Source organism: Cyanistes caeruleus, unplaced genomic scaffold (assembly GCF_971803275.1).
Source record: "Cyanistes caeruleus unplaced genomic scaffold, bCyaCae1.hap1.1 HAP1_SUPER_30, whole genome shotgun sequence".
Lineage (NCBI taxonomy): Eukaryota > Metazoa > Chordata > Aves > Passeriformes > Paridae > Cyanistes > Cyanistes caeruleus.
Window position 1 is genome coordinate 238,215 of NW_028256295.1, and position 18,559 is coordinate 256,773.

General features: G+C 56.0%; 3 protein-coding genes across 4 annotated transcripts in view; 1 reads left to right on the forward strand and 2 right to left on the reverse strand.

Annotated features, from left to right (window-relative positions):
* LOC147645213 (uncharacterized) overlaps positions 1–11,458 on the forward strand; it is a 96,038-nt gene extending 84,580 nt beyond the window's left edge. The window contains exons 4-6 of the mRNA XM_086874892.1: positions 10,284–10,756; positions 10,841–11,070; positions 11,442–11,458. Coding sequence (XP_086731018.1) covers positions 10,284–10,756; positions 10,841–11,070; positions 11,442–11,458 — 720 coding nt within the window. The remainder of the gene's footprint in view (positions 1–10,283; positions 10,757–10,840; positions 11,071–11,441) is intronic.
* Positions 1–13,765, reverse strand: part of LOC147645212 (serine/threonine-protein kinase pim-1-like) — a 102,997-nt gene extending 89,232 nt beyond the window's left edge. The window contains exon 1 of the mRNA XM_086874749.1: positions 13,435–13,765. Within this exon, the coding sequence (XP_086730875.1) occupies positions 13,435–13,765 (331 nt within the window). The remainder of the gene's footprint in view (positions 1–13,434) is intronic.
* Positions 1–18,559, reverse strand: part of LOC147645216 (uncharacterized) — a 220,440-nt gene that overhangs the window by 791 nt on the left and 201,090 nt on the right. The window contains exons 1-3 of one of the 2 annotated variants that reach the window (XR_015282409.1): positions 2,777–3,001; positions 2,349–2,420; positions 295–1,756 (exon numbers count right to left, since the gene is read on the reverse strand). Coding sequence is in view for 1 of the 2 variants with exons in the window: in XM_086874880.1 (XP_086731006.1) it covers positions 295–469; positions 1,097–1,193 (272 nt within the window). In the remaining variant the exon portion in view is untranslated. Of the gene's footprint in view, positions 1–294; positions 1,757–2,348; positions 2,421–2,776; positions 3,002–18,559 lie in introns of those variants that run through there. The other variant, XM_086874880.1, reaches the window with a different exon arrangement.

The window sequence follows — 18,559 nt, forward strand, 5'->3', positions numbered from 1 at the left end:
TCCCTGCTCTTTCTCCTGCCCACCTTGCTTTGCCTCTGCCCGCTGCTCCTGGGGCTGCTCTTGGCCAGGCAGCCTCAGTGGCAGCCAGCACTGGCTGCAGCCCCAGCGGGCTCCCCAGGACAAGGCCCAGCAATTAAGAGGCCAATGAAAGGCCTGGGCAGCAGCAGAACTCTCAGCAGAGTTATTTGGGCAACCAAGGACTATCCACAAGTCCACAGCAGCCTCATTGGGAATGTCTCCTGACTATGAGCAGCCTTTCAAGAAGCTGGAGGGTGGGGATGAACAACAACTTACCGTTTCTTGTCCTTCCACCACCGGAATCCAACATAGCAGAGGACCATGGAAAGGGGCACTGTGAACAGTGTCACTGCTGTGCCTATCATGCAGGACTTGCGCACATCCTGCGGGCAGAACACTCTTGGTGTGCTCGGTGCATTCTCAGCATTTATATTTGACTTGCCAAGCGCTTCTGTGGGAGCAATGGGCAGCGTGAGCCTGTGCTGTGCTCCACGGCTGAGCTGGCAGCACACTGGATACGGCCAGGACATTCTCTGTTTCCCCCAGAGCTGGGTCCTGCAGGCACCTTGGCACGCCTTGGCACAGGCTGTGACACCCAACAAAGCCCAGAAGGCCAAGAGCAGAGCCCGGGACAGCACAGCTGCTTGGGCAGTGGCTCCTTCCAGGGACACGGGCCAAACCCATCCCTGAGCAGCCACTGCCACCCCTGACCCTCCCTGCTCTATGACAGCTCCCCCAGCCCAAGGGGACAGAGCCAGGCCCTGTCAGGGGCCAGTGCAGCCCCTGCCCAGTTGGGAGCCAGGGCTGGCTGTGGCTCTGGGATCGCAGCAGGGCTCCCGCTCGGGGCTGCTCCTGTGCCTTGGGCCTCTGGATGCTTAGGGCCAGCTCCAGGAGCAGCTGCAGTGGGATGGATGTTGGTGAATGAGTCCCATTTCCCAGGGGCTGGGAATGAGCTCCAGAGGCCTGGAAGCTGAGGCACCTCCAGCTTTGGCTGCTGCTCACCCGTGCAAGGGCCAGCCATGGGGGAAGAGTTACTGGCACACAGCCCGGCCGAGGGAGAGCCCAGCACAGCAATTACCTCCTGTGCCTGGGCCTGGCATCTCCTCCTTTCCTGCATCAGGAGCTGGCACAGAGACATTGCTTCCTCTAGCATATGTCATTGTCTGCACAGACATTTCCTCCAGCACTTGAGAAAGGAAAAGGGACAGCTGGATGAGATAGAACTGTTTGCCATTAGGTGAGGTGGTATCTTCAGGAGGCAATACTTGTCAAATCATGGATAAGGATCAAGAGGAAAGGCCAGGTTACTGAAGCTGGGCCAGGGCCCTCCCTCCTCCAAACAGTCCCTACACCTGATCTAGCCCAAGACTGGGAAATTGCAGGGGATCTCAGGTTGTTTATGACCCTTGCTGCACTTTGGGCTCCCTGTCAGCTGATGCCAAATGCCTTCCTGCAGAGGCTGGGGAGAAGCTGCAGCCAGGCCAGGCTGGGAAACAGCTCTGCAGGCCATGAAAGCAGCAGAGGGGCAGTGAGGCTGCCATGGATCCCTTCCTGCTGTGCCGGGCACAGCGTGTCCAGATGTGCAGAGAAAGCCCCCGGCTGCTGAGTGTCAGGAGAAGGCTGAGGGACATGGACCCACCACGGCGTCTCTCCAGGTCACTCAGCATCTTGTCCAAAAGTTGGGATGCCTCCAGGGATTTCTTGTCTTCTGTGTCTTGGTTCTTCCATCTAGGAGGACCTTAATGGAAAGTAGTTCCATTTCTCCTTCAGGCCAGAGTGGCAGTGAGTGCACCTGGGTGACTGCTGCCCTCCAAGGCACTCCCTCCTCTCTGCCTTCCACGCAGGAGCAGGGGGACCATGTGCCTGCAGTGGCCCCACACTGGGATGGAAGGAGCCCCTTGCATGGCAGTCAGGGGAGAAAGGACTCCCTGGAGCTGCCAGCAGCTCTGAACTGAGCCCCAGGCAGGACCAGGGCTTGGCAGTGGCAGCCAGAACAGCTCAGGCTCCCTGGGGCTAGCAAAGGAGATACACAAGGCACAGCCCTGGGACACAGCCCTGGGCCCGGCCCCTTCCTCTCTGCTCTTCTCTGTGGCTGCACAGAGCACACAGAAGGAGACATTGGCATTGCACATGGGAAGAGGATTGACAGCTAAATGCTCCTTCCTCCCACTGACAGCAATGCTGTGGGATCACTCAGGGCTCCAGAAGGGAGCAGGGTGAGGTTTCCAGAATCCATCAACCTTCAGACTCTCAAGGGAAATGGCACGTGAGTGAGCTCTTGCCACCTTGACACTGATTGTTCTGTGCAGAAAGGGACATTGAGAACTTGCCTCCAACATTCTCCATGGATCTCAAACCATTATGTGCCAGGGCTTTCAGGTACTCCATGTCACGATCCCAATCTAGAAGGGAGCACAGATCAGAACCATTCCATGGTGTGCTGGAATCCCATTCTGTTTTAGGGAACTGGGCACTGCAAGGTGAATGGGTAAGGCTGTGGGTGCCAGATGTCAATGGACATGGCCAAAGCTGCAGAGGGGCCTGGGGAGCTCTGGGCTGGCTCTGGTCACTCTCCACCCTCTTTGCAGGCCCCGTGCAACATCCCTGGAGGGGCAGTGGGACCAGCCAAGGGCCCCTGAGGCCTCTGTCCCTCCCACAGAGGAAACACTCCCTAAAGCCCTGGGGAAAATCATCCCCAACACTTCCCAGGGAGAAGGGAGCACTGTCCCAGGAAAGGGAAGCCAGGACGCCGGCTCACCTGCTCGCCCTGCTCGCCACGGAGCAGCCTGGGCAGCCCTGTCAGGCAGGGCCACTGCCAGGAGGAGCAGGAGGAGGAGGTGCAGAGCACAGGCCATGGTGCCTTGCCCACTGCCAGTCCTGCAGCTCTTGCTGCCACCACTGTCCTGACACCGCTGTCCCAATGTCAGCACCGCTGCTGCCGCCGCCGCTGCTGCCACAACAGTCGTGGTCAAGGACTGACTGCTCGGTCCTTGTGGTGCTGGGCAACCACGGGGCTCTGGGACCTCTGTGACCTCAGAGCCTGCTGTCACCTCAGCCTGCTGTCACCCCAGAGACTGCTGTGACCTCATGGCCAGGGTGGAATTGTGTGGGGAGTGGGATCTGCCTCCTTCACCAGGGAGCTTATCCTGCCCAGCAGCTCTGTCCAAGGGCTATGACAGGGTCCCAGCCCAGCTGATCTCACAGGCTGGGGGATGAAGGGATGGAGAGCAGCCCTGCTGAGAAGGACTTGTGGCTGCTGCAAGGTGAGAGGCTGGACATGAGCCAGCCATGTGCCCCCAAATGAGGGTGCCCAGCAGCTTGAAGGAGGTGATTCCACCACCCCTCTGCTCTGCTGCGAGCTCACCTGGAGTACTGCATCCACCTCTGGGTGCCCAGCACAGGAAGGACATGGTCCTGTTGGAGCTGGTCCAGAGGAGGGACAAAATGCTCTGAGGGCTGGAGCCCCTCTGCTTTGGAGACAGGCTGGGATAGCTGGGGGTGTTCAGCCTGGAAGAGAGAAGGCTCCACGGAGACCTGATTGCTCCCTTTCAGTACTTTAAGGGGGCTTGTAAAAAAGATGGGACAGAATTTTTAGTAGGGCCCATTGTGACAAGACTGAGGGGGAATGTTTTCAATCTAAAAGATGGTAGATTTGGACTAGACGTAAGAAAGACGTTTTTTACACTGTGGGTTTTGAAACCCTGGCACAGGTTGCCCAGAGAGGTGGGCATCCATCCCTGCTGACATTCAAGCTCATGCTCTGAGCAACCTGATCTAAAGGTGTCCCTGCTCACTGCAGGGCACTGGACTAGATGGCCTTTAAATGTCCCTTCCAAGCCAAGCCATTCTGTGCTGCTGTGCACCAGCAGAGCAGTGCTGGAATAATGCTGGGGTGATGATGCTGGCACCTGTGTTTTGGTAGTTGTGCCATTTAGCTGTTGGCCAAGAGAGGATTGATGGGCTGCACAGTGAAGTCTGCAGAGAACAGTGTGCTCAAGGAGAAACAGGAGAGGAACAGGACTTCCAGCTCAGATAAATGCCAGCATTTTGCTGCCCATTCCTTGTTAAGAAATAAAGGGATGTCCTGAAGATCCCTTCAATGTGGGTGCACTATTGGCTGTATCAGTACTTGTGTTCTGTAAAACAGGTGAGTTGTTACAACTTCTTGCCCCATTTATCACTGGGTAAAACCCAAATACTGCATTGCTCCATGTCTACTTTCTTCCAAGTAAAGGCAGATTTTGTTCATTCTCGAGTGGGACATATTCATCTGTTGACAAGCAAATTCTTCTTGCCGTTCATACAACGTCGATATGCTCTAATTGGATTGTAATTAAGATCTACCACTCACTGTAATTAAGACTGATGGATTGTGAGGCAAAGTGTTGCATAATTTGCCCTGGAGAGAGTTTTTCTCTAATTCAGTGACATATGAAGACAGGTGTTGCCTACCATACTTGTGGCATTAGTCTCCCGCTCTGTCCTTTTCTCTCACCCAAGGGGAAGATCGAGGTCTGCAGGTCTCATCTGTGCACAGAAAGAGTTAATATCTCACCCAGACCTGCAGATGGTCATGATGGTTTCTGCCGGGCAGTGGCCGAAGCAGTCACGGTGATGGATTTCAGGCAGCGCTGGGGCTGTGCCAAGATCTCAGGGGGCCCGGCCAGAGCAGTCGTGGCTGTTCTGCCCACATGGCTGGTCCCAGGCCCCTGCTCCCTTCAATTCCAGCTGCGGGCCGATGGCTTCCCCTCCCTGTGCCCGGCAGCCGCTGGGGCCGTGCGGGCCGTGGTGAAGGGGCCTGGCCCAGCCCAGAGCCGCTCCCGGGGCCTGGCGGAGCCCGGCTCGGTGCAGGCCAGGCTGGAGCAGGGCCGGCCTGACCAGCACCCAGTTAACCCTTCACAGCTGGAAAGAACAGAGAGCTTTCCTGGGCTTGCCTGTCTTTAAAATGTGGATTTCACACAGGAGGATACAGCTTTTAAATGGTTTAGTAGGTTGTCAGTTTCTCAGAGCCAGCCAGCTATTGGATTTGCTAAGGACAGAGGCAGATCTTAGAAGCCCCTTCCTAGAAAAATAATTTCTGTGGGTGACTTCTTCCCTCCTCACCAAGTATCAACTAATACAAAACCAGCACAGACACTCAGGGTGTAATAGGAAGCAATTTTGAAGCAATTGTTTTAAAGCAAAAGCAGTTATTGCACAGAGATTGATGTCACTCCCCCAGACCACTGGAGAGGGACAGTGACTCTGCCACCTCCCCCTGGCCAGCCCATTCCAATTCCCAATCAGCCTTTCTGGGAAGAACTCCTTCCTATTGTCCAGCCTAAACCTGCCCTGGTGCAGCTCAAGGCTGTGTCTCCTTGTCCTGCCCTCCAGCAGATCCCCACTCGCAGCCAGCTTGGTGTCATCTGCAATTTGTGAGTGCTGGACTCGACCCCCTCAGCCAGACCCTCAGTGAAGATATTAACCAGGCCTGGGCCCAGCACAGATCCCTGGGGACACCACCAGGGACTGGACACCAGCTGGATGCAGCACCATCCCCACCACTCTCTGGGCCCGGCCTCCAGCCAGTTCTGCAGCCAGCAAAGAGTGCTCTGGTCCAAGCCATGGGCTGCAGCTTTTCCAGGGAATGCTGCGGCTCTCCGTGTCCAAGGCCTTGCTCAAGTCCAGCTCGACACATCCAGAGCCTTTTCCGCACCCACCAGGCGGGTCAGCTGGTTATAAAAGGAGATCAGGTTGGTCAGGCAGGACCTGCCCCTCCTAAAGCCACGCTGGCTGGGTCTGAGCCCTGGGCCATCCTGGAGGTGCCGTGTGATGGCACTCAAGGGGATCTGTTCCAAAACCTCACCAGGCACCGAGCTCAGGCTGACAGGCCTGCAGTTCCCCAGAGCCTCCTGCCAGCCCTTCTTGGGGATGGGCTCACACTGGCACCTCCAGTCCTCTGGGACCTCCCCAGTGAGCCAGGACTGATGAGGAGAAATGATGGAGAGCAGCTTGGGGAGCTCATCCACCAGCTCCCTCATCCCCCTAGCATGGATCCCATCCCATCCCATCCACCTGTGAGCATCTGAGTGGCTCAGCAGGTCTCTGACTGCTTCCTCCTGGATTACAGGGGGTTCTTCTGCTCCCTGTCCTCATCTACCAGCTCAGGAGAACACTTGTCCTGAGGAAATCCTGTCTTGATGTTGAAAATTGAGGCAAAGAAGGAGTTAAGTACCTCAGCCTTTTCCTCATCTTTGGTAACCATATCCCCCCCAATAAGGAATGGAGGTTGTCCATAGCATTCCTTTTGCCATTAATGTATTTCTAAAAACATATTTATTATCCTTCACAGAAGCAGCCATGTTAAGCTCTAATTGAACTTTCACCTCTCTACTTTTCTCTCTGCATAACCTAATGACATCCTTAAACATTTCCTGAGTTGCCCGCCCCTCTGTGCAAAGGTGATGCACTCTCATCTTTTCCCTGAGCTCCTCCAAAAGCTCCCTGCACACCCAGGTTGGTCATTTTCCTCACCAGCTCATTTTTTGTCACAGAGGGACAGGCTGTTCCTGCTCCTTCAAGACTTTTTTCTTGAAGTGTGTCCATCCTTCCTGGAATCCTTTGTTTTAAAAGGCTCTTTCCCTTAAAAAACTCAGTAGCTGATTTAGTACTCCCCATATCTGCATCTTTAATCGGCTGAAGTCTGTTCTCCCTAAGTCCAGTGTGGGAGTTTTGTTGATGCCCCTCCTTCTTTCACAGAATATTTCAAAACTCGATGATTTCATGGTCACTGTACCCCAGGCAGCCTCCAACCACCACATCCCCCAGCAGCCCTTCTCTGTCTGTGAACAGCAGGAGAGACAGCTTTCCTTGGCAGTGGGAAGAGAAGGAAACCTCCCCAAAGTGCAGCTTGGCAGGTTCAGCCTGGAGGGGAGGAGAAAGAAAAGTCCCTGCCAGGGTAGAATTTTGGTGCAGGAGGTGTCCCAGCGTGAGACTGGACCATGCCATGGCTGTGTGTGCCAGGAGCCGGCAGTCAGTGGGGCCCAGGGATGCTCCAAGGGACTTGGAGTTTTGCTTCTGACTCCTTGAGCAGCACCTTCAACCTTCTCTCAGTGCCTGAGGGTGCTGGTATCAGCCCCAAATCCAGACTGGGGTTCATTAAAATACAGAAAGCCTCGGGGGCTCTTTCTCTTCCTTCCACTGTCTTCAAGTCCAAGGCTTGTGCAGCTGCTTGGAGTCAGTTTGGAGTTCTGTTGAGGAGGAAGATTTTCAAATCCACCTTTTTTTTTTTTTTTTTTTTTTTTTAAATCAAGGGTGTATTTTTTTATTTTCTAGTTGAGAGAAGAGGTGACAGAAGCATTCCCCAAGTGATCCTGATGCTGAATGTCTCCTGAGGAGGTCTGGTCACAGAGAAGAATGAGCCCCTTGTGGGCTGCCCCTGTTTGGACAACCTGCTCCTCACCCCGAGCCTCAGCATGTCTGACATCGCCCACCTGGGACTGACAGCCCAAAACATTGAGAACATTTATCAACTTTTCTTTATCATTAAAATCTGATTCATTAATAAAAACAAAATTTTACTTTTTTATAATAATTCTGTATTTTTCTAACCTAATTTTTATATTTATATGAAAGAATTTATACATTTTTAGCAACTAAAAACATTATTGGTCTTTGTTTCTAAATACCAAAATTCCTTTCATAAATTAATTAACCACTATTTCTCCCTCTTTATGCTAATTACACCTATTTTTAATCCTTAGATTATCATTATTAAAATCTCCTCAGACAGGGTAAAAGGAGCAAGTTTGGGGTCCATGGAGACTTTTCTGAGAAACATTTGGGGCAGTTTTGGGTCTGGGGAGGGAATTTAGAGAGAACTTGGGGGTCTGGAGGGCGCTTGGGAGAGCCGGGTGGGCACTTGGAGGGGGACTTGGGGATTCTGTGGGACAATTCGGGGTCAGGGGGAACACCTGGGGGTCCAGGCGGGCACTTGGGGGGCTGTAACGGGGCTCTCTGGGCCGCGGGGGATGATGGGAGTTGTAGGCGCCGGTATAATGAGGCTTAAGGGTGCCGCGGAGCATCACGGGAGTTATAGGCTCAGCGCCAATGGGTTCCGGTGAGGCGCGGGGCATGACGGGAGATGAAGTCCCGGCTGGAATAGAGCTCTATGGGCGCCGCGGAGCATGATGGGAGCTGTAGTCCCGGAAGTGGCTCAGAAGGCGCGTTTGGCGGTGTGGGGAAGCGCTTGGAGAATATTTTTGCGTCCGAGTCGTGGCTGCAGGTCCTGGGGGCGAATGTACACGGCTCGGGAGCACTTGGGGGGAACCTGGGGAGCTCTAACCGGGCTCTTTAGGGCGCGGGGCATGGCAGGAGGTTTGGGCGCGGAACTGTGTTGTGGGATGATGGGAGATGAATTCCCAGCAGTGGCTGGAAGGGGAATCTGTGGGGTCGGGAGCATTCAGGGATCCAGGGACACTTTGGGGGGCCTCGAACGGGTGCTGAGGGGGCACTTGGGGATCCTGAAGGGTCTGGGGGACACATGGGACCTATGGGGGTCGATCCCGGAGTTCTGGGGAGCGCAGGGCATATTCCCAGTTCCTCACAACCTGGTCTCAATTGCCCCCTGCAGGCTCCTACTGACTGCCAGTCTGATCTCAGTATGATCCCAGTCTGATCCCAGTCTGATCCCAGTCTGATCCCAGAATGATGTCAGTACACAGCCAGTGCAATCTCAGCCACTGCCAGGATGATCCCAGTCCAAACCAGTCCCTGCCAGTGCTGCCACTCCTGGGATCCCCCAGCCCTCTCTGTGTTCCCCGGTCCCACATCTCCCCAGAGGAGCCCCAAGGGCTGGCAGTCCCCAGCCAGGGTCCCCAGCCAGCCCCAGGTTGGATCTGCAGCCCCCAATTTTCCCAGTTTCCCTCTCCTTTTCCCTGGGCCGGGTTCCCCCCGTCCCCAGCGGGTGGGAGCAGCGGAGAGCCCCGCGCTGCCCATCCCGACCTGTCCCGGCTCCATCCCCGCTCCTGCCGTGGGCTGTGAGGGGTTTGGGAACGGGGCACCGAGGGTGTCACTGCTCCTGGGGGAGGAGGAGGAGGGATGGAAGAAGGAGAGAGAGAAGGGATGGAAGTAGGAGAAGGAGGTGGGGTTAGGGAGGAAGAGGAGGAGGAAGGATGGAAGGGGAGGAGAGGGAGAAAAAGGAGGGACAAAGGAGGATCAGGGAAAGGAGAAGGAACCATAAGGTTGAGCACTCCTTGAATTCATAGCCCCCTCCTGTGGGATCATCACCCACCATCCCACAGGTGATGGGGGAGTGGGAGCTTTGCCCGGATATCCTGGGGGGGTCCCTGGGTTGGGTTTATTTTGCGGGGGGGGAATGTTTGGAGAATGTGGAACTCCAAAGCTGAGTGGAAAATCCTACTTGGGGGGACATTGGGGGGTCTCACCATCCCTAAGTTGGGAAATGGAAACAGGGGGAACTTTTTGGATTCCTGGCACTCCCAGCAGCCTGGGGATGGTAGGGACTGAGCAGACAGGTTGTCCCCAGTACAAGCGTGACTCCCAGCAGCTGGGACAGGCGGGAACCCTTGAACCTTCTCTCCTTGAAGACAGGGGAGACTAGAGATGGGGAACTCCTGGGAGGCATTTTCAGAGCTGAATATTGGTGTTTTTTGGAGGTTTTATGGACCCCAGATGTCCGGTGACTTCTAGAGATGAGCTTGGACAGAGGGACCTGCAAACTCAATGTCCTCATCCCTTGTATTTCCTCAAACCAGGATTTCCCATTCCCAAACCTTGGCTGGATGGAGGAGGAGGCTGTGGAGAAGAGGAAGATGCCCCAGGACACCCAGGCAGGTGAGGAGGAAGTCAGTGCCCCTTTCCCCCTCTCTCCTGCTCCATCTCCCAGCCCAGCCTGGCCGCCAGCTGCAGGACAACCCCGCTGCCGACGCCGTCCTGCCGGGGACGCACTGGGGGGATCTCCTTCCCCTTCCCTCTGGCACGGAGGCAAATCCCATCCTCTCCTTGTCCTTCCTCCCCCAGACAAGGAGCTGAGGATGGAGACCAGGGAGGACAAATCCCCACAGGAGAAGCTCATGGAAGAGGCCGTTCTGAGCAGCTCCACGGCACAGGAATCCAATGGGGAGGAAAATCCCCAGAGATCCCGCAGGAGGAGGGGCTCCAAACGCTGCCTAGGGTGCTCTGAGGAGGAAAGACCCACCCTGTGCCAGGAAGGCGGCCGGAGATCCAGCCGGGGCTCTGAGCTGGTGGTCCATGAGCAGCTTCAGGATGGGGAGAAGCCCTACAAGTGCTTGGAGTGTGGGAAGAGCTTCAGCCAGAGCAACAGCCTGATCTGTCACCAGATGATCCACACTGGGGAATGGGCCTATGAGTGTGAGGAATGTGGGAAGGGCTTCAGCTGGAGCTCCCAACTCATCATCCACCAGCGCATCCACACTGGGGAGAGGCCCTACGAGTGTCCCCAGTGTGGGAAGAGGTTTCAGAGGAGCTCCACTCTCCTCAGGCACCAGCGGATTCACAGAGATGAGAGGCCCTTCTGCTGCCCTGACTGTGGGGAGGGCTTCAAGCAGAACTACACCCTCATCACCCACCGGCGCATCCACACTGGGGAGAGGCCCTATGAGTGTGGGGAATGTGGGAAGAGCTTCAGCCGGAACTCCAGCCTGATCTGCCACCAGAGGATCCACACCGGGGAACAGGCCTATGAGTGTGAGAAATGTGGGATGACCTTCAGCCGGAGGTCCCATCTGACCATCCACCAGATGATCCACACTGGGGAGAGGCCCTATGAGTGTCCCGAGTGTGGGATGAGGTTTCAGACCAGCTCCCATCTCCTCGAGCACCAGCGGATTCACACGGATGAGAAGCCCTTCCGCTGCCCCGACTGCAGGAAGGGCTTCAAGCACAACTCCCACCTCATCACCCACCGGCGCATCCACACTGGGGAGAGGCCCTACGAGTGTGGGGAATGTGGGAAGAGCTTCAGCCGCAGCTCCAGCCTCAACACCCACAAACGCCTCCACACTGGGGAGACACCCTACGAGTGTCCCCTGTGTGGGAAGAGCTTCACCTGGAGATCTAGCTTGACCCAACACCAACGGCAGCACCAGTAAGGGAAGCTCTGCAAATGCCCCAAAGTACAGGAAGAGCTTTGTGCACTGCTCCAGCTTCATCCCCCCTTGGAAAATTCAAGTTTGGCAGAGACCTGGTGATCCATGTTCCCTGTGATCCATGCTGGGGAGACACCTGTACCTTTTCCTGCCTATGGCAATGACATGATGTGGGATCAAAGAACATGAGGGTCTGGCCATGGCCCTTTTGTTACATTCAATCCCATCTCAGGTCATTGCCAGGGGCAGGTGTTTGTGGTTAGGTGTCTTTTTTTTTTTTAATTCTGGATTGCCTGTGGAATTTTTACCCATTAGTTGTGGGGACAGCCTAACTGTGGGTAATTGCTGGGTGATTGACAAAAGACAAAGAGCTTGGCCGGGCCCAGGGAGGGAAGGGGGGCAGGAAAAGAGGAGAGCGGGGACAGTTTGGGGGGCTTTCTTCAGCTTCGGAGAAGGACACGTTGGGTGCATAGCTGCTGCGGTGGGCACAAGAGAATTTCACCATCACTCACACGGAGCTGCTGCTGCTTCTCCTTCTCCCCTCTTTGTTGGTGGCCTCGCACCCCCTGTCCTGCCGGGACGTGTGGCAGTGCCAGGCACCGCCGTGGAGCTGCTGATCCACCTCAGCCACCGGCCCAGGATCTCAGCTCATCCCTGCTGTTCCAGCTGAGTGTTCCTCAGAGCCCTGCAGGAGCACCGGGACTGCCCGCCCGAGGGGGTTTGTGAAACAAAGCCTCTCCTCCATCCCTTCTCGTCTCAGCCGAGAAAGCTGTCACGGGGCCCCTGGTTCTGTTTTCCTGTTAATGCTGTAGTTATTGTTGTTTGTTTGCCTGGTTATAAATACTAATAAAGAACTGTTATTCCTATCCTCAGATCTCTGCCTGAAAGCCCCTTGATTTCAGAATTATAATAATATAGAGGGAGGGGGTCTACGTTTTCATTCCAGGGGAGGCCCCTGCCCTCCCTAGCAGACACCTGTCCTCCAAAACAAAGACAGATGGGGAGCTTCTCCATCCTCCTTACCCTTGTGGGGCCAGCAGTGCTCTTGGTTCCTCATGCTCTTTTTGTGGGGCCTTTTGTGTCTGTGCCCCTCTGACTTAGGGGGACAGGGGATATTTGCTGCCCCCTTTCTGCTTCTGGGAAGCCTGTGTGGGCTCTTTGTCCCTCTCTGATTTGGGGGGTGCCAGTGTTGTCACCATCCCGGCAGCCCCCGTCTGCTCTTTGCCCTTTGCCAGGCCAGGGGTGTTCTCTGTCCCCTTGCAATTTGTGGGGCTGGCACAGGCACAGTTCCCCTCCTCTTTGGTGGGGCTGGCAGTCTCCTCTTCCCCCTCTGACTTGGGGGATGCTCTGGGCTACATCCATCTCTTACTTTGGGTTGCCAGGTATTTATCTCCCTTCAGTTTGGGGGGCCTGAGGATAGTCTCCATCCTCCTCCAGTTTTGAGGGGCCTAGGAGAAGTCTCTGTCTCCCACCGGTTTGGGGGGACTGGTGCAGGCTCCACCCCCCTCTGATTTTGAGGGACAACCTGGAGGAAAGGCACCAAAAGCTTGACAAAGTCTGAGGGGAACGCTCTGATTACCCCTTTTGCTAAGAGGTTCCCTTAGCTGAAGTTGCTAACAAGGACAAAAGTTCCAGGCCCGCAGTGGGTTTTGGGTTGTTTTATTTCCTGGGCCCTCAGTCCTGCGTGGGACACAGGAACTGGGTGCTGCAGAGGCTGCGGCAAGGCATCAGAAATGGCCACCCAACACCCAAGGGTGGTAGAAGATCTGCTCCAGCACCGGCTGGTCCATGGGGTGCTTGGACAAACAGCAGCGGATCAGATGTTGGCACTCTGGGGAGAGAAGGCAGAAAGCGGCGCTCACTTGCAGAAGGCTCCTGCCCAGCTGCTCCCGGCGCCTGCAGAAGCCGGGCCACGCTGCGTGTGCTGGGAGCTGCCCTTGGCGGGAGAGCGGCACGGCAGGACAAGCGTCCCCTCCTTCAGCCAAGCGTGCCACACCCAGCCTGCCACGGGCCACCTGCTGCAGCCGGCCCTTGAGGGCACATGGACGTCCCGCGCAGCTGCGGGAGGGCCGGGCTGGGCTGCGCGGTGCCACCTGCCAAAGCCTGCCTTCTTCAGGCCGCGTACCAACCTGGAGAGACCTCCTGCGGGAAGAAGAGCTGCCCCAACACGGTGTCACGCTCGTTCTCGAAGGGCAGGAACCCGCACACCATCTCCAACAGCCGGCTGAATGCCGCACCCCACGGCCCAGGAGGGAATGGGGCTGTGCAGTGCCTGGCACTGGGAGCAGGGCCCGCGCTCTGGGCTCACCGGCAAACTGTGTGAAGGCCCGCTCCTGGAGGAAGGTGCCACAACCGAAGTCCATCAGCTTCATCTCACCAGTCTCCGGGTTGATGAGGAGGTTCTCTGGCTTGATGTCCCGGTGCAGGACACTGCAGGCGGTGCAGTGCCACACGGCCTCCAGCACCTGCCAGAAAAGCCAGCGTGCCGCCTCCTCGCTCAGGAACTCTTGCTCCTGCAGGACGTGCAAGAGATCCCAAGATTGCTCCGGATGCTCCATCACCAGCACGAAGCTGTCAGGCAGCTGGAACCAGTCAAGGAGCTGGATGATTCTGCGGCAGCCAAAGCCCACCTTTTCCATCAGCAGGATCTCCAGTGGAACACAGGTGCCATTGGGCTGTGAGGAGAAGACAATGCCTCCATCACAGGGCCTGATGCTGCCAGGAACCCCCCAAGTGTCCGCATGTGCAGCAGCCCCAGCCAGCGCCGGCCACCTTGCTCTGACCTGCTTCTAGGCTGCTCTCAGAAGCCCTGGCCTGGCCTACGAATGCCCCTCCAGAGCCCCATGGCAGCCTCAGACAGCTCCTCAGGTCTCACCTGCTGGTACAGAAGCCTTGTTGGTATTTGGTGGCTGTATGGGAGCAGCTTCCTGGAGATGGAGGAAACTCCCTGTTCCCTTGGGAATTGTCTCCTCCACCAGGCACGGGCTGTTGCCAGCTGTCACGTCCAGCACCGTCACCTGGGAGCTGTGGTCCGGCAGCTGCTGGCTCCAGGACACTTGCTGCTCCTCCCCCTGCTCTTGAGACGGCTCCCCTGGATCGGGCTGGGCTTCCACTTGGACCTGTGGGCTTTCCCTGGCCATGTCAGTGGTCAGGGATGCGCCCATGTTGTCAAGGTCCAAGGGAGCTGGGAGACCTGTCCCTGGGCTCTGCACCTTCTGCAGGCTGACAGGTCTGGCTGAGCCTCTCCGAGCGATGGAGGCTGTCAGAGATAGCGGAGGCTCCTGGCACCATGGACGTTCCCTGACAGTCTGAGCTTCTTGCACGGATGGCGGGTTTTCTCTGGTGAGCCATCCTTGCAAGGCTTGAGGCTCTCCCACCGATGTCCAATCTTGCTGGGAGCAGCCTCCTGAAGGGATGGCGGCTTCTGGAGAAGCTGGGAGAGCCACAGCAGGGCAGGTGGCCTCACCTCATCAGCTTCTCCAGTTCTTTCCACAAGGCCTGCCACATCCCAAAGAAGAGTGGCACAGATGTCCCATTGCGTGCCCAGTGCCGGATCATCACTTCCTGTAGCTCTTGGGCCACTGCCATGCAGGGACCGCAGCTGCTGGAGCTCTCCAGAGGGCTTGCGGGAGCACCTGGCCGCCGGCGAGGGGTGGCCCTAGGCCTGGAGAACCTGGGAGCCTCAGGGGCTGCTCGGTTCCTCCATGGGCCTCTGGGCCTAACCCTGGGGCGCTTCCTCGTCTGCCGCCTCCATGGTTTCCAGTGGCCACCGGCCCAGCAGACAGCCACAGCGGCCAGCAGAAGGACAAGGGCAGGCATCAGGACGCCACCGTCACCCATGGCTACGGCACGTCCCATGGCGACTGCACTGGCAGCTGTGGGGGCTGACCTGGTTTATATAGGGCTGGCGTGGCGATGTCACAGTGCTGTGGCCAGCACAGCTGTGTGACATCACGGCCCTGCATCACACCAGAGCTTACCCCCTTTGTGACATCACGGCCCTGCGTCACCCCAGCCCTCACCAGTTCCACGGGAGCCAGGAAGGGGCTCCCTGTGGGCACTCGAGCACCCTCTGGAGCAGAGGAGAAGGAAGATCCTTGTCTAAATAGGACACGGGGATGAGGAGGGGAACGGTGATGGTGTCACCTCCTTGCTGGCAGAGCATGGGACATGGATTGTCCAGTCGGGGATTGCAAAGTCAATGGACAGGACAAGCCCTGCTTAGCAACAGGGAAACCATCGGTGTGCTGTCCCCTACATTCCCATGCTGAATCCTAACTTGGATTCAAATCTAATTCTGTGCCTCTTTCTGGGAATTAAATGGATGTTATCCTATTGAAAACCAGTACCTTTAATACTTTAGGGATCTCTGACTTCAGGGAATTGAGGTGCAAATAAAATGAAAGGGTATGATGGAGTTTGTGTCCACCTAAAATTAACACTTTTTATGAGAAATAAAATAAGCACAACTCCCATAAACCGTGCGCAGTATAGGGACAAACTCCAAAGACCAGGACTATGGGCAGACACAGAAATATACAGGGTAGGTCTGAGGGCAGAGTCTGAGGGCATGGGTCCAACCACAAACTGGGGTTAGAAATATGCAAAATACTGCAACAAATAACAACCAATCAGGGGAGAGAACCAGGAACATTCTAGAAACATAACCTTATAAGGGGTGAGTCCATTAACATATTAACTGCCATAAGCCCTTTCTCTTTGCCATAACTTAAACAAATGCTTCCCAAGGCTTGAACTTAATCCCTCTTTTTTTCCCTGGGTGAAATTCGGCTGGCTTGGATCCCCAGCGAGGCACATTCCCATATCACATTAGTCAGTTCTTCACCCAACACTCCCTGTCCCCGTTCATTTCACACTGGGAATTCTGCTCCAGAAGGATTCTGTGAGGGACACAATTAAAAGTCTCTCATGGAACAGGAGGATCCAGATTTAAGAAGTGGGAAAGAGTTTAACCCCACTATCTGTTTAACTGGTCCCGAGGGTGGAGACCTGAAGGAAACTCATGACTGGATTCAGGTCATAGATCTGCAGATGCCAAGGAGATATTAAATTATCCTCCTTGGAATTAAAGCTGGGAATTTTTCTTTCTCTGGAGCAGTAAATTAGGATGTTGATGGGCCCCCCTTCTCTGCTCGCTCTGACCCTCCTGCCCCAGCCTCGCTCGGTTCCATTCACGTTCCTCCTGTCAGGGACACTCTCCACACAGATCATGGCTCGGATTCCTTGGATCCTCAGCAGTGTTTTCCTGGATTTTAGCCAGGGCTGTCCCTGGTTTTGGGGCAGGCTGGAGCGTGTGGAGCTTTCTGCAGCCACCATTATGGGTGTGTGTCTTCCTTTTCCCAGCAATTTCCCTCTGTCTTCTCCTTCCTGACGTTTCTCCTCTCCACCTCTTCCAGCTCCATGCCATGTTGACAGGAGCTCAGAAAGAGCAGGAAAACAGAAACAAGCTCCACAGTGAATTCCTGGAAGAAAAATCCATGGATGGTCAGGTGACTGCTGAGGCTCCTTCCTGAAAATCAGGGCTGTTGGGAGCAGGGCACAGGGTGTCCCAGGACTTAGAGCTGGACACTGAACCCTCCTGGATCTCATTGGCACCCGTCCCAGGCAGGGATGGTCCTGGATATCCTCCTGGATCTGCCCCAGGAAGGTCCCTGCTCCCTGGGGCGGGATGGGATGGGTAGAGGACAAGGAATGAAGATCAGGAGAAGAATACAGAGATGCTTCTTGCCACTTCAGCAAGAAATTTGGTGCACTGAAAGCTCAGCTGGAGACGAACGTGGCCAAAAATGTGAGGCACAATAAAAACTGACTTGTTAATACATTAAAAAAAGAAATTATAGAAATTACATCGTCCCCTTCCAGGATGTGTATGGTCCCCTGACAAACATGGACACAGACACATTGCAGGTTTTCTAATGCATTTATTGCCTCTGTCTTCAACACTCACCCCTCCCTTCCCAGAGGAAAACACGCATTGTACCAAGGCACACTGCAAAGTCCTTGAAGAGGGCAAGCCCTGCTCAGCAGAAACCAAACCACTCCTGACTGAACCACAGCATTCCCATCTTGAATCCAAACCCAGCATGTGCCAGCTCTTGGGAAGAGAGGAACCCCATGGCAGTCAAAACCAGAGCAGTGGGACAAGCATGAGCGCTCTTTGGAAAATCCTGATTTATTTAGAGCAGAGGCTCTGCAGAAGTTGGTGAGCTGCTATGAGAAAACTCTTGCAGTCCTCGCCAGCCATTTCAGGAGAGCTCCCCAGAGACAGAGGAACTTCTCCTCCCTTTGCCTCTTGGGGATCTTCTCTGGCACAGGGTAGTGATTGTTTGAAGTTGGTGCCGCTGCAGCGTCCTGGGAGCCAGGGCTTGACACAGCAGCACTCTTCCTGATGTGCTGCCACTTGCTCCTGGGGAGGATTCATTGCAAGGGGCTGAGGTCCGGTTCTGATTTCCAGGCTTTTCCAGGCCATGTTCATCTTCAGGGATGAGCCAGGGCTGTGATCCCTGAATTGGGTGGGGCCGTGATGTCACAAAGGGGCTGAGCGCTGGGGTGATGCAGGGCCGTGATGTCACACAGCTGTCCTGGCCACAGCACTGTGACATCACCGCGCCAGCCCTATATAAACGGGGCCAGCCCCCGCAGCTGCCAGTGCAGTCGCCATGGGACGTGCCGTAGCCATGGGTGACGGTGGCGTCCTGATGCCTGCCCTTGTCCTGCTGCTGGCCGCTGTGGCTGTCTGCTGGGCCGGTGGCCACCGGCAACCACGGAGGCGGCAGACGAGGAAGCGCCCCAGGGTTAGGCCCAGAGGCCCATGGAGGAACCGAGCAGCCCCTGAGGCTCCCAGGTTCTCCAGGCCTCGGGCCACCCCTCGCCGGCGGCCAGGTGCTCCCGGAAGCCCTCTGGAGAGCTCCTGCAGCTGCGGTCCCTGCATGGCAGTGGCCCAAGAGCTGCAGGAAGTGATGATCCGGCACTGGGCACGCAATGGGACATCTGTGCCACTCTTCTTTGGGATGTGGCTGGCGTTGTGGAAAGAACTGGAGAAGCTGATGAGGTGAGGCCACCTGCCCTGCTGTGGCTCTCCCAGCTTCTCCAGAAGCCGCCATCCCTTCAGGAGGCTGCTCCCAGCAAGACTGGCCATCCTTGGGAGAGCCTCAAGCCTTGCAAGGATGGCACAGCAGAGAAGACCCGCCATCCGTGCAAGAAGCTCAGGCGGTCAGAGAACGTCCATGGTGCCAGGAGCCTCCGCTATCTCTGACAGCCTCCATCCCTCGGAGAGGCTCAGCCAGACCTGTCAGCCTGCAGAAGGTGCAGAGCCCAGGGACAGGTCTCCCAGCTTCCTTGGACCCTTGGACTTCAACAACATGGGCGTGACCCTGAGCACTGACATGGCCAGGGAAAGCCCACAGGTCCAA